The sequence below is a fragment of the Rana temporaria genome, chromosome 12 (genome assembly GCF_905171775.1).
Source record: "Rana temporaria chromosome 12, aRanTem1.1, whole genome shotgun sequence".
Taxonomy (NCBI): Eukaryota; Metazoa; Chordata; class Amphibia; order Anura; family Ranidae; genus Rana; species Rana temporaria.
Window position 1 is genome coordinate 30,234,340 of NC_053500.1, and position 15,105 is coordinate 30,249,444.

General features: G+C 42.7%; 1 protein-coding gene across 2 annotated transcripts in view; it reads left to right on the forward strand.

Moving 5' to 3' along the window:
- Nucleotides 1-243: 243 nt before the first annotated feature.
- Nucleotides 244-15,105, forward strand: part of KCNH6 (potassium voltage-gated channel subfamily H member 6) — a 231,965-nt gene continuing 217,103 nt past the window's right edge. For both annotated transcript variants that reach the window (XM_040330701.1, XM_040330702.1), the window contains exon 1: nt 244-1,683. In XM_040330701.1, the coding sequence (XP_040186635.1) occupies nt 1,608-1,683 (76 nt within the window). In that variant the 5' untranslated portion in view covers nt 244-1,607. The remainder of the gene's footprint in view (nt 1,684-15,105) is intronic.

Here is a 15,105-nt window from a genome sequence, read left to right on the forward strand (position 1 = left end):
GAAAACGAATGCAGCCATCACATCTAAGAATTGGTAAGCTGCCATATAATACACGTTTGCTTTTTAGTACTGCTTCCAAGGATGCTTGCACCTCTTACTTGTCATTGTATATAGTAGAGCCGCTCCCCTGTTGCTAGCACAAGACACGTGATTAACCTCCGATCTTTTAATCCAGACTGTCCCCAGTGTATACTGTTATTATTATGCTTCTGCATAGTTCTATATCCATGTATATGTGCACAATGTGTAGAAAGCAGAGAGGATCCACACCACCATCATCATCATCTCTTTGAATTGATTTCAGGGAAGGAGAGCAGCTCTGCCCAGCAACTGAAGAGTGAACAGAAGGGATTTCCTTGCAAAGTGTCTTCTAAAAGGGAAAATAAGACTTGTCTGTACATGCAACGTGAGTCTGGATTTAATGGAGAGCAGCCCCACTCCACCCCCAGCCGCGGATTACTAGCAGCACGTTCAGCACCACACAGGGAGGACAGCTCCCACTATCTTGTCATTGATCTGCATGCTGTGTCTAGTAGAGGAGCTGGGAGGGAGCAGCTTGCGGCTTTCACCAATTGCACCTGTGATCCCTGACCTCCTTGGGGACTTGGGGGTTGTGTTTTTTTTTTTTAGTTGGAGGTCATACAGCTAGGGCTGGATCGAAGTTATCACTCCTAACAGTTGTGGCTGTTGACAACTCCTTTGGTGTGGGCACATGTTTAGTTTAGAGGTGGGGGGAGCACAGTTGGCAGGCTCTCTGGTCTGCTTGTGCCATCCCTGCAAATCCTTAATCCTTGCTTCATCGTGTGCTGGATACACTGGGCTATCTGGGTCCTGGCTGCAGAAGGGGTTAAAGAAGAAGCAGAGGATGTCACTGCCATGAAGACAGAAGATGGGACACGCTTTATTTCCATTTTCACTCCTCTGAGACCTGCTCTTAGTCATAGCAAGGTGGTCTGGAGGAACTGGTAACTTTTCTAGGGTGCTGGAGGACAGGAGACTAGGGAGACCATTGCTGGAGGACACGAGAATAAGGAGACCACTGCTGGAAGACACTAGAATAAGGAGATCACTGCTGGATGACAGGAGAATAAGGAGACCACTGCTGGAGGACAGGAGAATAAGGAGACCACTGCTGGAGGACAGGAGAATAAGGAGACCACTGCTGGAGGACAGGAGAACAAGGAGACCACTGCTGGAAGACACTAGAATAAGGAGACCACTGCTGGAGGACACTAGAATAAGGAGACCACTTCTAAAAGAGAGTAGAATAAGGAGACCACTGCTGGAGGACAGGAGGATAAGGAGACCACTGCTGGAAGACACTAGAATACGGAGACCACTGCTAAAAGACACTAGAATAAGGAGACCACTGCTGGAAGACAGGAAAATAGGGAGATCACTGCTGGAGGACAGTAGAATAAGGAGACCACTGCTGGAGGACAGGAGAATAAGGAGACCACTGCTGGGGGACAGGAGAATAAGGAGACCACTGCTGGAAGACACTAGAATAAGGAGACCACTGCTGGAAGACACTAGAATAAGGAGACCACTGCTGGAAGACACTAGAATAAGGAGACCACTGCTGGAGGACAGGAATCCATTCAAAGATGCCGGTGAGGAGGGGGCATGTGGCCCCCCAGAACACTTATCTGGACACAATCATCCGGAAGTTTGAAGGACAAAGTAAGTACTTTTATTCTTACTTCTCAACATTTTATTTTTGTAGGCATTGAGGGAAGTAGCTGTGCAAAGTATAGAAAGTTAGCGCCCTAAGGCTGACACTGCGCTGGATAAGAAATAATGATAAAGTGAAAAAAAAAAAAAAAGCAGCTAGCACTAAAGTTCAGTACAAAAACCAAGGATAATTAAAAAATAACAAAGGAGTGCAGCGCTAATAGTGACCATGGAGTTTGTACAAATGGGACTTTTAGGGCACCAATATTCGTGAATATGTATAAAAAAATATATATATACATTTTATTACAAAAATATATAAAAGCGAGAATCTTATTGTCCATATATTTTCACTACTTTAAACATACAAAGGGGTTGTTTTACTAAAACTGGAGAGAGCAACATCTGGTGTAGCGCTGCATAGAAACCAATCAGCTTCCAGGTTTTATTGCCAAAGCTTAATTGAATGAGATGAAGTTAGAAGCTGATTGGCTACCATACACAGCTGCACCAGATGTTGCACTCTCCGGTTTTAGTAAATCAACCCCAAAGACTTCCTTGTATGTTTGGAGTAGATATAATCTTTGGACAATCTGCCAGCCATTGGATTTTAAGTTGTTGCTTTTATATTTTTGTATGTTTAGAATAGTGACACTCTTTGGACAATATGTGAGCTGTTGCATTTTAAATTATTGCTTTTATACATCTTTGTAATACAATTTTATTTATTTTTTTCATACATATTCTTGAATATTGGTGATTTGAAAGTCTCATTTGTACAAACTCCAAGGTTCTCTTTATGCCTCAAGCCTCGTACACACGACCAAGTTTCTCGGCAAAAACCAGCAAGAAACTTGCTGGGAGATATTTTTTTGCCGAGTAAACCGGTCGTGTGTACATTTTCGTCGAGGAAACTGTTGAGAAACTCGACGAGACAAAAAGAGAGCAAGTTCTCTATTTTCTTGACGGGAATGGAGAAAATTGGCTTGTGTTTCGCCCGTCGAGTTCCTCGGTCGTGTGTACGAGGCTTCAGGGGTGTGGCACTATTGTAAAAAAAAAACTGTGCATAGTAGCCAACCAGCTTCCAGTTTCAGCTTGTTCACATAAGCTTTGAGAATAAAAGGTAGAAGCTGATTGGTTGCCATGCACAGCTGCTCCAGTCTTAGTAAATTCCCCCGATAGAAGTTCAAGGAAAGCACGCATCAGCTGATGGATTGTCATCCTCCAGAATTAGCAGCAATGTGAATGAGACTCCCAAGCATGCCTAAAATCAACAAGTAATTAGAGGAAGAGAAGATGTGCATAGTAAACACAACAGACAGACGCTGCACTATGCAAACAAGACAGCTAAAGATAAACATGAGAAGGGCACAGACACAAGCTGGGTATGTTAGTCACATTTATCAACTGTGAGATCAACACAACATGTGTCTGGGAATGGATTGAGGGAAGTCACCATTGTGCTCATACATACCCTGCCCTAGCGATCTGTAGTGAGGGCATAGATCTAAATGCCCAGGAAGATTACATTGCACAGTGACTATACCCTGGTATTGTTTTAGCATGCATTTCATATCTAGGCAATGCTGCTTTTGGATCCTTGTAAGGATACCAATGATGTCGTGCCAAGAATATCGAGAGTGTAGCCGGTAGAACAGATAACTTATCTGTCCAGGCCTTTGGCACAATGGGGCTACAGCAATAGCTTTGCTAGAAGTGAACAGAATGAATTTGTTAGGAGAGGTCGTTTTACATAGATATCTTGTCATCAGCATATGCGTCTGCATGAACTTGAAAGAAAAGTTACAGTCAAATCTCAGAATTCTTTCATTAGAGGTCATAATATGTTCCCAAGAGCAAAAATGTATAGTCACGCAGCTCACAGGACCTTAGATGTGGTGTGGTTAGGGTGACCACGTGTCCCGGATTGCCCGGGACAGTCCCGCATTTTACAGGTCTGTCCCGGGCACCTTCATTCCAGGACAATACAGTGTCCCGGGAATGAAACTGACACAGCCACCCCCCCAAGCCAAACTAGTGCCCCCAAAAAAGGCTGCCACATCACCGCTTTACTCACTGACAGTACTTGTCCTGGCCGGGAATGCCTGGAGAAGCACAATCCCCACCCCCTGCTTGTGATTAGAGAAATTATAAATCCCGCCTCTTGTGTCCAATCACTGTTCTGTGATTCGTTACAGCACAAGCTGATTTTTGGGAAGGGAGGGTGTCCCTGAATGGTAGTTTGGAAATGTGGTCACTCTAGGTGTGGTGTCTCTATTAGTTTAATTTTTACACACCTTTTTATCCCTTTATTTTACCCTTGTAATGCCAGTAACACACTTGTTGTGCTAGGGTGACAACAATATTGAGCAGTGTTGTCTGCCTAGATCAGGGGTGTCAAACTCAATTTCATCATAGGCCGCATCAGCATTATGATTGTCCTCAAAAGGGCCGGTTGTATCTGTAAGATTAGATGTCCAGCGCATCCCCTCCCCTTACATTAGATGTCAAGAGCCACCCCACCATCAGAAGTTGAGTCCCCTACTCTCCCTTACATCGCAGTGTACCCCCCTTTCCCCATGCTGCTGCTGGGAAGAAGCTGGATGCATTGCTTGAAAGCAGAAATTAGAGGTCTGGAGGAGGACCAGAGGAGGGCTGGAGCTCTCCTGCAGCTGCAGGAGAGGTGTGAGGGCCACATGAAATGGCCTGGAGGGCCGGATTCGGCCCGCGGGCCTTGTGTTTGACACCTGTGGCCTAGGACAAGGAGTTTGTTAGGACTATATTACATCTCCCTCTTCATAACGTTGCATTGTAGTCCACAGAGATAGCAAGGAACATCCTAACTGATAACAGTCCAGAGGCAGTGAATATAGGAAGTTATTAGCGCACAAGATTTCTGGTTGGATGAACAGCTATTTTCTTGCATTTATTGAACAGATCTTACAAAACGCTTTTAATGATATATTTAACAGACCCAAGAAAGCAAATAAGGGACATGTATTATTAGAGTTTAAATACACTTTAAATAGCATATACTGACTTGGAACTTGCTATTTAAATCAGGGCATGCAAACAGGATATTCTTCCTAAACTGACATTTCAGAACTGCAGGGACATCAGTGAGTTGTTAGTCCTTATTTATTCTTAGCTTGTAAATTCTAGTCTAAAGAGCATCTTCTTCACCAAGCTTAGCGGCCTTGTTGAAAGCCTCGTACACACGGCCGAGGAACTCGACGTGCCAAACACATCGAGTTCCTCGGCCAGTTCAGCCCTGAAGCCGCCGAGGAGCTCGGCGGGCCGAGAGCTCCCATTGAACAACGAGGAAATAGAGAACATGTTCTCTATTTCCTCGCCGAGCTCCTCGGCCGAAATTGTACACACGGCCGGGTTTCTCGGCAGAATTCAGCCAGAAACTCGGTCGGAAGCTGAATTCTGCCGAGGAAACTGGTCGTGTGTACGGGGCCTAAGCCTTTAAAGCAATCTTCTGAACCAGTCCTGGAGATTTTAATGGCAGTGTTGGCTGTAGCTTTAAACAAGTTTCATGTAGTGTTGACCAGCTTCCTACTCATAGTTGGGAAGCTGTAATGACCAATGATGATAGCTAATTTTATTGTAAGTCCCATGTAGAAAAAATAATAATCTGTACTGTATATAAACCAACATATGTCCATCAAAAAATATCAGTATTGGGTGGAGTAAGTTTTATATATCCCTTGATTTTGTATTTCTCAAGAGTATGCAGTGCTTCTCTTCCCTATGATAGGGGTCAGGGCTGTGTAGTGAAAAGAAAGAGAGAACATTTGTCTTAAAATGTTTCTCTGGATAGAAGTGCAGGACATCTTCTGTATGTGCTATGTCTATGTCTTTGTATTTTTTTTGTCAGTGTTGCATTTACTGCATTTATTTATTCATTTTATTTTATTCTGATCAACGCTTTACTCTGAGGGGTGCTTGAAAGTCATCATTAACCCTCCTGGCGGTATTCCCGAGTCTGACTCGGGGTTAGATTTTTGTGCTAGGATCGGTAACCCCGAGTCAGACTCGGGCTCGCCTTGCTGGATCCACAGGCAGTGTTTTCTTACCTTGTCCCTGGATCCAGCGATGCCACCGCGCTGTGTGAGCGAGCGGGACCTCGCTCGATTCACACAGTGTCCTCCTGTGCCGCCGATCTCCGTTCCCTGCGACGTTACGACGCACGGGAGCGGAGAACGGCGCCAAATTCAAAAACGTAAACAAACACATTACATACAGTATACTGTAATCTTATAGATTACAGTACTGTATGTAAAAATTACACACACCCCTTGTCCCTAGTGGTCTGCCCAGTGTCCTACATGTACTTTTATATAATAAAAATTGTTCTTTCTGCCTGCAAACTGTAGATTATCCATAGCAACCAAAAGTGTCTTTTTATGTCAAAAATGGTTTTAGAGCAGCTAGAAAACATCGATAATAAATTGTAATCACTTGCAGAATTGTGCGATAGCGATTTGTGGGGAAATTCGTCATAAAAAAATAAAAGTAAAGACAATTCTGCAACTGAGCAAATTTCAGTGATTTTGAGTTGATTACATTATTGAATAATTTTTATTATAATTATATTATTATTTGTTATAATTATTTATAATTATTTATTATATTATAATTTATAATTTTGTTTTTAAAAAAATTTCATACCCGGGATCCCTACAATACTCTTGTTTGGTCAGATTTAAGTGAGTTATTCCTAAGAATTACAGGCCTACAGTATAAAACGCCAAATTTCCTTGCAAATAATGGTACCGCTTTCAGCACCTTTTTTCTGAAAGAATCATACCGCCAGGGAGGTTAAACTGCTTGTCTTAAAAAAACTGATTAAGATACAAATGTATCTAGAAAGGGGATCTTTATTCTATATAATGTTACATACTCAATATATTACAGTAGCAGACTATTTTACTCGCTGTTTGACTGGCTATTGTATTACCTACGCATGTACTCAGAGTTCATCTGTATGTGATCCTTGAATTCAGTTCTGGTAGCTGTGTCATCCTCTGGCTTTCTTGGTAACTTAAGCAACAGTATGTTCCCACCATACTTATTAAATCTGTTCCCACCCAAATTGGAGTCTCACGCCGAATATTCCTGCTTTTACCACTTTACGTGTTACATTGTCTAGAACAGGGGTGTCAAACTCAATTTCATAGTGGGCCGCATCAGCATTATGATTGCCCTCAAAAGGGACGGTTGTATCTGTAAGATTAGATGTCCAGCGCATCCCTTCCCCTTACATTAGATGTCAAGTGCCACCCCACCATCAGAAGTTGAGTCCCCAACTCTCCCTTTTTTTTAACAGAAAAAGCTTTTTATTAGACAATTCAGCATTACATCTCAATCAGTTTACAAAACTCAATAATACAAAAGTACATTTCCAGAACGCCCGTAGGTATGCGGAAATCCCCGCCCGTACACCAGCAAGGAGTACAACTCCATCTAACATCCAGTATAGCAAAATAAGCGAATCCTATCGCCACTCCCAACATTTCTTACAGCATAAAAATAGCATGTATAGCGAAGAGCTGGGGGCAGGGAGGGGGCCGGAAACGGGAGGGAGCCAGGGGAAAAAAAGGGGGGGGAGGAGGATAAAGGGGAGGGGGGGAGCCACAGGGGGTCAGGAGAAGGGAGGAGGCCACCACAGTGATCGACCCTAACATACAATCAGGTAGGCAGAGGGTCAAAAACCGCACATGTATCATTCCAAGCAAACTATATTTTATCATATTTTCCCAGACACTGCCTACTTTCGTAGGTCAGCCTGTATAAAGGCAGCACCGAAGTCACCGACCTCCGCCAGGAGTCATGGGTGGGGGGATCTTCCGACTTGCATTTCAACATAATCTCTCGCCTAGCCTAATATAATGAGAATGTCAAACACAACTTACAGTATCTGTAACCCTCCACATCCTCCATATAGCTCAGCAATAAGAGTTTCGGGTCAGCCTGTATCCCAATCTTGCAAATGTCACTGAGAGTGAAAGTCACAGCCGCCCAGTAGGGCTGGAGTTTGGGACAAGACCAGACTATGTGCCAAAAAGTTCCTACCCCCTGCTTACATCTTGGACAGTGGGGGTCCCTCTGGGGAAATACACGCGCCAGCCTCTGTGGAGTATAGTAGGCCCTATGCAAAAATTTAAGCTGAGCGAATCTGTCCCTAGCGGCAATTAAAGAAGGGATGTATGTAGAAAGGCAGTCCTTCCATTCCTCCTCCTCCAGAGAGGGTATGTCCGATTTCCACCTATCACAGGTTCTAGTGAGCTTAGTATCGTACCCCACCATGAGATAAAGATATAGGGAAGAGAGAGGGCGCCCCATCACATCAGAGATCAGAAGGCGCTCTATGGAGTCCGACTCTACGATTAAAGGTTCTGGGGATTGAGCTCTGAAGGCATGCTTCAGCTGACAGTACCGAAACTGGAAGGAGGCCGGCAAAGAGCAGCTGCTGCTCAACTCTTGAAAGGTCCTGAGCCTACACTCCAGAACTATGTGTCTGACTGTAGTGATCCCCTTTTTCACCCAGAGAGATGGGTCTGGAATACTATCAAAGTGGGGCAACATAGGATTGCCCCACCAGGGGGCAAGCAGGGAGACGTGATTCAGTCGTCTAAAAATAGCTCTAGCCTCCTGCCAGACTCTCCCAGTAGTACGCATAAGCGACGTCATGGAGGGACTAGCCCTAACCCCCACTCTCCCTTACATCACAGCATCTTCCAGAAACCAAAATTTAAGTTTTGGGAGGACGGAACCTTTCTATGAATGGTTACAGATTTTTTTAAACCTTTTCATTTAAAAGTTCAGGTCTAAATCAAACACTTAATTCAGTCAATCTCTCATTCACTGTACGGCTTGTAATATATTTTTCTTACCTAAGTAAGTTGCAGGTTCAGGTTTTTATTGCAGTTGCCTGTCTCCCGCTGTCTCATGCCTTGAAAGTAATTGAATACCATTTGCTTGCTTACAGTACAAAGCTTTTGTTAAGGTCAGATCTCATGTAACTGTTGGATATTTCTGTCTACAGGGGTTGCTGTCACTGGATTTATGTAAACTCTATTGCATAGCTCACAACTGTCCCTGATTTGGAACAAAGTCCCCCGTCCCTCTTTCCCCCTCATTTGTCCCTCATTTTGGTCTGATCCACATAATTGTATATAAAATGCACTTTTTATATTTTAAAAAAGTGTTTGCCAATGCGTAACCTTTCATCCAAATCCTAAATGGCTGCATTTGTAAATTTCAAAAGCCGGTATAAAGAAATAATAGTGGAAAAAAAAGAAGCACTTTTTTTTAGAATTCCCCTTTAAGGGGGGGGGGTGGCAGGGTGTGTGTCCCATGCCTACATACTTTTTCTAAGCCCACGTTCACATTGGGCCAATTTGAAATGCAATTTGACATGACAATATCAAACCCGCCCTCAGTGTGAACGAGGGTCAATGGGTCATTCCCACCCCACAAAGTTGGGAGGTATGCTACTGCGACTTGCAAATTGTATTTAGATATAGTAAAGGAGCTTCGAGGGCTCCTTGTAAATCTTTTCCAGAGTGCTACATTCAAGTAGAAGTTCACCCTAACATTAAAATCTGTAAATCCACAGGCATCCAGGATATAAGACTAACCTATCTAGCCCTGTAAAAAAGAAATCGTTATACATACCTGTTTTGAAGCCGCCCTGGTCCAGTCTCCAGCGGCAGAAGCTCTGCAGAGGAGTTAGCCAACAACGGCTGTGAAATGAATGGGAAGTGACGTCACCCATAGAGTTACTATGGGGCTTCCGTTGTCGGCTGCCTCCTCTGCACCCACCTACACAGCAAAGCCACAGATGACAACTCAGCGTGGGACTGAACCGGAGCGGCTTCAGAAAAGGGTATGTATAGCAATTCCTTCTTTACAGCGCTCGATAGGTTAGTGTTAGATTGTGAATGCCTGTAGATTTAGAGATTTTAGTGTTAGGGTAGACTTTTACTTTAACAGCTTGCCAGCCGTACACTGTCGTTTGATGGCGGCAGAATGGCTCCTCTGCGCGAATCGCCGTAGCTGTACTTTAAGGGGTATAGGGGGTCACTGAGGAGCCGATGCGCTTGGCCGCCGGGCACCCATGATCACTTCTGGCAGAGCCAGAACGTGGATGTGTGTGTGTAAACACACACACATCCACGTTCTGCCAAGGGAGAGGAGACAGATTGTGTGTTCCTAGTATATAGGAACAACGATCGGTCTCCTCCCCCAGGCAGTTCAATCCCCCCACAGTTAGAATCACTCCCTAGCTAACACATTTAACCCATTGATCATTCCCTAGTGTTAACCCCTTCCCTGCCAGTGACATTTATACAGTAATCAGTGTTTTTTTCTTGTTCTTCTGATAGGAATAAAAGTGATCAAAAACATTTTTTAAAGGGAAAATGTAAAAAATAAAAATAAAATAATATATATATATATATATATATATATATATATATATATATATATATATATATATATATATATATATATATATATATATATATATATATATTAAAGCATTAGATCAGTGAGGTTTTTCTTTGCTTGATCTAATGCTTTACAATATAGAGGAGAGATGTTGGGTCTTATTGACCCCATATCTCTCCATAAAGAGGACCTGTCACTGCTTATTTATATTACTATTACATTCAGAATGTTTACATTTCTTGTGATAGGAATAACATTTATCAAAAACAAGGGACAGTGTAAAAATTAAAACAAATAATAATAAATAATATATATATTGTTTTTGTAAGCTCCCCCGTGTAACTGGTAACCTGTAGAAATTTTTAAAGCATCACCTATGGAGATTTTTAAGTACTGTTCTTTTGCGCCATTCCATGAGCGAACACAATTTTAAAGCATGACATGTTGGGTATCTACTGTATTTACTCGGAGTAACTTTCATATTTTACAAAAAAATTGTGTTCTGTATTGTGGTTTTTTTTTTTCTAATTCATTCAAATGTATTTTTTACAAAAAAATATGTTATAATAAATATATAGGCCCGGACTCACAGACACTGGCGCATATTTATGCCGCTGTAGCGTATCTCCTTTACGCTACGCCGACGCAGCGCAGAGAGGCAAGCACTGAATTCACAAAGCACTTCCTCCCAAATCTGCACTGGGTTTCCAAGGCGTAAGTCGGCGTGAGTGGAAGTGGGCGTGAGCCATGCTAATGAGGCATGACCCCATGCAAATGATGGGCCGAGCGCCAGACAGATACGAATCGCCAACTGCGCATGCACCGTCCCGAGTGCGCATTTCAGTGCACATGCTCACAATCACGTCGGAACAACTGCCTAAGATACGTCAGATCACTGCCTAAGGCGTGAACGTAATCTACGCCTAGTCATATTCACGTCCTACGTAAACTACGTAAAATACGTCAGCTTGTGTTCCCTGGTGCAGCCCTTTGCATGGATGCTGCTGAGTTACACCTCCTTTATGGGGCATAACTTTACGCCGGACGTATGACTTTACGTGCACTGCGTCGGACAGACGTACGTTCGTGAATCGGCGTATCTCCCTCATTTGCATATGTGAATAGATATCAATGGGAGCGCCAAATACGACCAGCGTAAATATGCGCCCACTCTATGCCGGTGTAGGCAAGTTACGTCGTTCAGATGAAGCCTATTTTCAGGCATATCTTAGTTTCTGAGTCAGACACATAGATACGACGGCGCATATTTGCACTTACGCGGCGTATCTCGAGATACATCGGTCGCAAGTGCTTTGTGAATCCGGGCCATAATGTTTGGAGGTTCTAAGTAGTTTTCTAGCAAAAAAAAAAACACAGATATTTTAAATATATGAGAGAAGTGTCAGAATTGGCTTAGTAGGCAAGTGGTTAAAAGCACAAGGCACCGCCAGCCAAAACACTAGCCAGAACCAAAAGTTCATTACATGTCTTGTCTCTTGTTTAGCCTGATTATCTCTTCTCTTTTGTCACTCTTGTCTCTCCTTCTATCAGCATGTTCTCTGTTAACACATGAGCAATGCAGCACAACTGACTGGCTCCTAAACCTACTTCTGCCTCTCCCAGTTAGAGCTCCGCTGTACAGGGGCTGTCAGAGGCTGATAGCAAGTCATATTCAGGTGCTTATTACTTGCATTACAAACTAAAATGATTTAAAGGGGTTGTAAAGGTACAAATTTTGTTTCCTAAATAGCTTCCTTTACCTTAGTGCAGTCCTCCTTCACTTACCTCATCCTTCCATTTTTGCTTTTAAATGTCCTTATTTCTTCTGAGAAATCCTCACTTCCTGTTCTTCTGTCTGTAACTCCACACAGTAATGCAAGACTTTCTCCCTGGTGTGGAGTGTCGTGCTCGCCCCCTGCCTTGGACTACAGGAGAGTCAGGACGCTCTCTACGTTGCAGATAGAGAAAGGAGCTGTGTGTTAGTGGGCGTCCTGACTCTCCTGTAGTCCAAGGGAGGGGGGCGAGCACGACACTCCACACCAAGGAGAAAGCCTCACATTACTGTGTGGAGTTACAGACAGAAGAAATAAGGACATTTAAAAGCAAAATGGAAGGACGAGGTAAGTGAAGGAGGACTTCACTAAGGTAAAGGAAGCTATTTAGGAAGAAAAAATTGTACCTTTACAACCCCTTTAACTTTGATTACAGGGTTTTATTCATCTTAGCTTTTCAGAATGTATGTATTACACATGCAGGCCTCCTATACTCTAAATCAGGGGTCTCCAAACTGCGGCCCGAGGGCCAGATGTGGCCCTTTGCTAGCTTCTATCCGGGCCCTTGGGGCACTATTCCTTCAACTGACAGCAACAATAGGGCACTCTTTCTTCCACTGATACCAATGATGGGATACTATTCCTCCTATTAATAGGGACACTACCCCTCCTGTTGACCACCAATTCTGAGGCCATATTTTTTCTCAATGATGCCGAAATGTTTTGCTGGCCACAATCCGGCCCTCCTAAAAGTCTAAAGGACAATAAACTGGCCCTTTGTTTAAAAAGTTTGGAGACCCCTGCTCTAAATCCATAATTATTTTGATACATGAAATTAGTGGCTTACCATGCAAATATGAAAGGTTATCATAATGCTCTTCAAATTATTTCTTTAGTTCAGAGTTGCAAAATAAAATATACGTTTCAGTTGTATGCGTTCACCAAAATATTTTAATCTTCAGCTCGAGTTATACCAGACCAATCCAGCACCAGCCACCAACAAATCATTCTTGGTACAGATGTCAGTTCCAGGGTGTAAGACAATAGAAGGAATAGAGCATTTTACAGAGTTCACAGGTTCCGGCTTTTATGGGCATTGCTGTCAGTTATAACTGATTATAATGTGCTACTCGGCTTTGACACTTTATATAATGAGCTATACTTCAAAGTGTTATCACAGGATAGCACATTATGATCAGTTATAGATGGCAAGAAAGAAGGGACCTGGAAATGCCATTAACCACTGTGATCACAAACTGTTATAAGCAGGGTCTGTGAAAAAATATAATGTAGAATAGATCAGCAGTAGGTCCTTTCTGACCTCCTAAAAAAAATGCTATCTTCCTGGTTATCTTCATCTTCAATACCAGAAGTCGTGGGCAAAATGGACCAGCAAAAAGCAGTCAGAGCTTCTGATATGCATGCTTGTTCTCATCTATACTATTCACATTATTGTAAAAGCTTCCTAAACTATCAGTGGCGCTACTTGAGGTAAAGTTCAGGTATGAAAATACAACAGGTAGCATAAATATATATACAGTATACATGGGTGGCTAGAGACTGTCCAAGCTTCACCTGGTCCTGACTGCATTCCATAAATCTTGAGCTTGTTTGAATTGTCACAATGCAGGGGTCTCCAAACTGCGGCCCTGGGGCCAGGTGCAGCCCTTTGCTGCCTTTATCCGGCCCTTGTGGCACTATTCCATCCACTGGCACCAACAATGGGGAATTATTCTTGTTGCTTATACCAACAATGGGGCACTGTTCTGCCAACTGATTATATCAAAAGGGCATAATTCCTTCAATTGACACCAACAATGGGGCATTAGTAAACTGGCCCTTTGATTTAGAACAGTGAGCATTTCACAGAAGAAATAAGGACATTTAAAAGCAAAATGGAAGGATGAGGTAAGTGAAGGAGGACTGCACTAAGGTAAAGGAAGCTATTTAGGAAAAATAATTGTACCTTTACAACCCCTTTAAAGGGGGAGAATTATCAAGTTCAACTTTTAATGTAAAAGTTATTATTTGCATATAAATCCATCTGCTGTTATCTCTGGACCTGTTGATCATTCTGACATGTGGTTTCCACAGAAGGTCACTTGAACGTATGCATGTTTTTTTTTTATCATATGCTCAGTATGAATTTCCCAGTCCTATGAGAGGTCTATTTTAAACACCTCTAGAGATACCTTAGAGCTCACAGCCCTTTTTCAGAGCTGTTGGATTGCCAGTCTGGACCTGCCTAGGCTCCTTTCTCTTGCCCGGGAAGATATTGCTCCTCTCTATCTCACATTATAGCATTTTTAAATCATTAGGATTCCACACTGTAGTGTGTGCAATAAGATCCTGTCACAGTCACGACAGTCCCAAGTTGTTTATTAAAGCACACTAGTACGATCTGAAGCTGGAAGATGTCATTTATCGTAGAACACTGAGCGCTTCTTTGTCTGCCAAGCTCTGCTCCATGTTGTGGCCTGGGGCATGCAATCTTCTCTGGGCACCTCACAAATTATTCAGCAAGTTTGGGTGAGATTGCTGTCAGTAGGCTTCTGCTGTGCAACTCTAGAATGATGCAAAAAACACCCTGATTTATGAGAGATGTCCTTGTTGACAGAAAGATTGATTCTGTGTGGTAGAATTCATGGAAGAAATGGGATGCATTATAAATTGTGATGACAGGTTCATTGTTAGAGAAAGAATTTCACACAGACAAAAATACCTGCTCTAAAGCCCAGTTTCTAAACAAAGAATAACCTTTCAATCAACTTATCATTCATCATGATGTGTTAAAAAATGTTTATTTTTACCCATTGAAAAGGAAATCTATACAAACGGAGGCAAGTTCAAATTTAAAAAATGGGCCCAGTGGGCCCTGTGAGGTGGGCACAATGACTGGGTTTCTTCATAGGGCACTCCGACCCCCACTGATTAGTGATTAGTGAATCTGCTTGGCTTCAGTTTGTGGGCACCTTCCGGGAACATGGGCAAAAATCTGTGAACTTTAAAGTGTATTTAAACCTGAAACCAAAACTGCAATATATTTAAAGTTATTATTTTATGATGGGGAGGCTTTGTTAGTTTTATTTTTTCAAGCTACTTTTGCTTTATTTTCACCTGGTAATGCTGCAAGTAACCTACACCCTGTCCCTGGGAGTCTATAGTATTCCTCCACTGTATCTATGGAGTGAGCCATGGT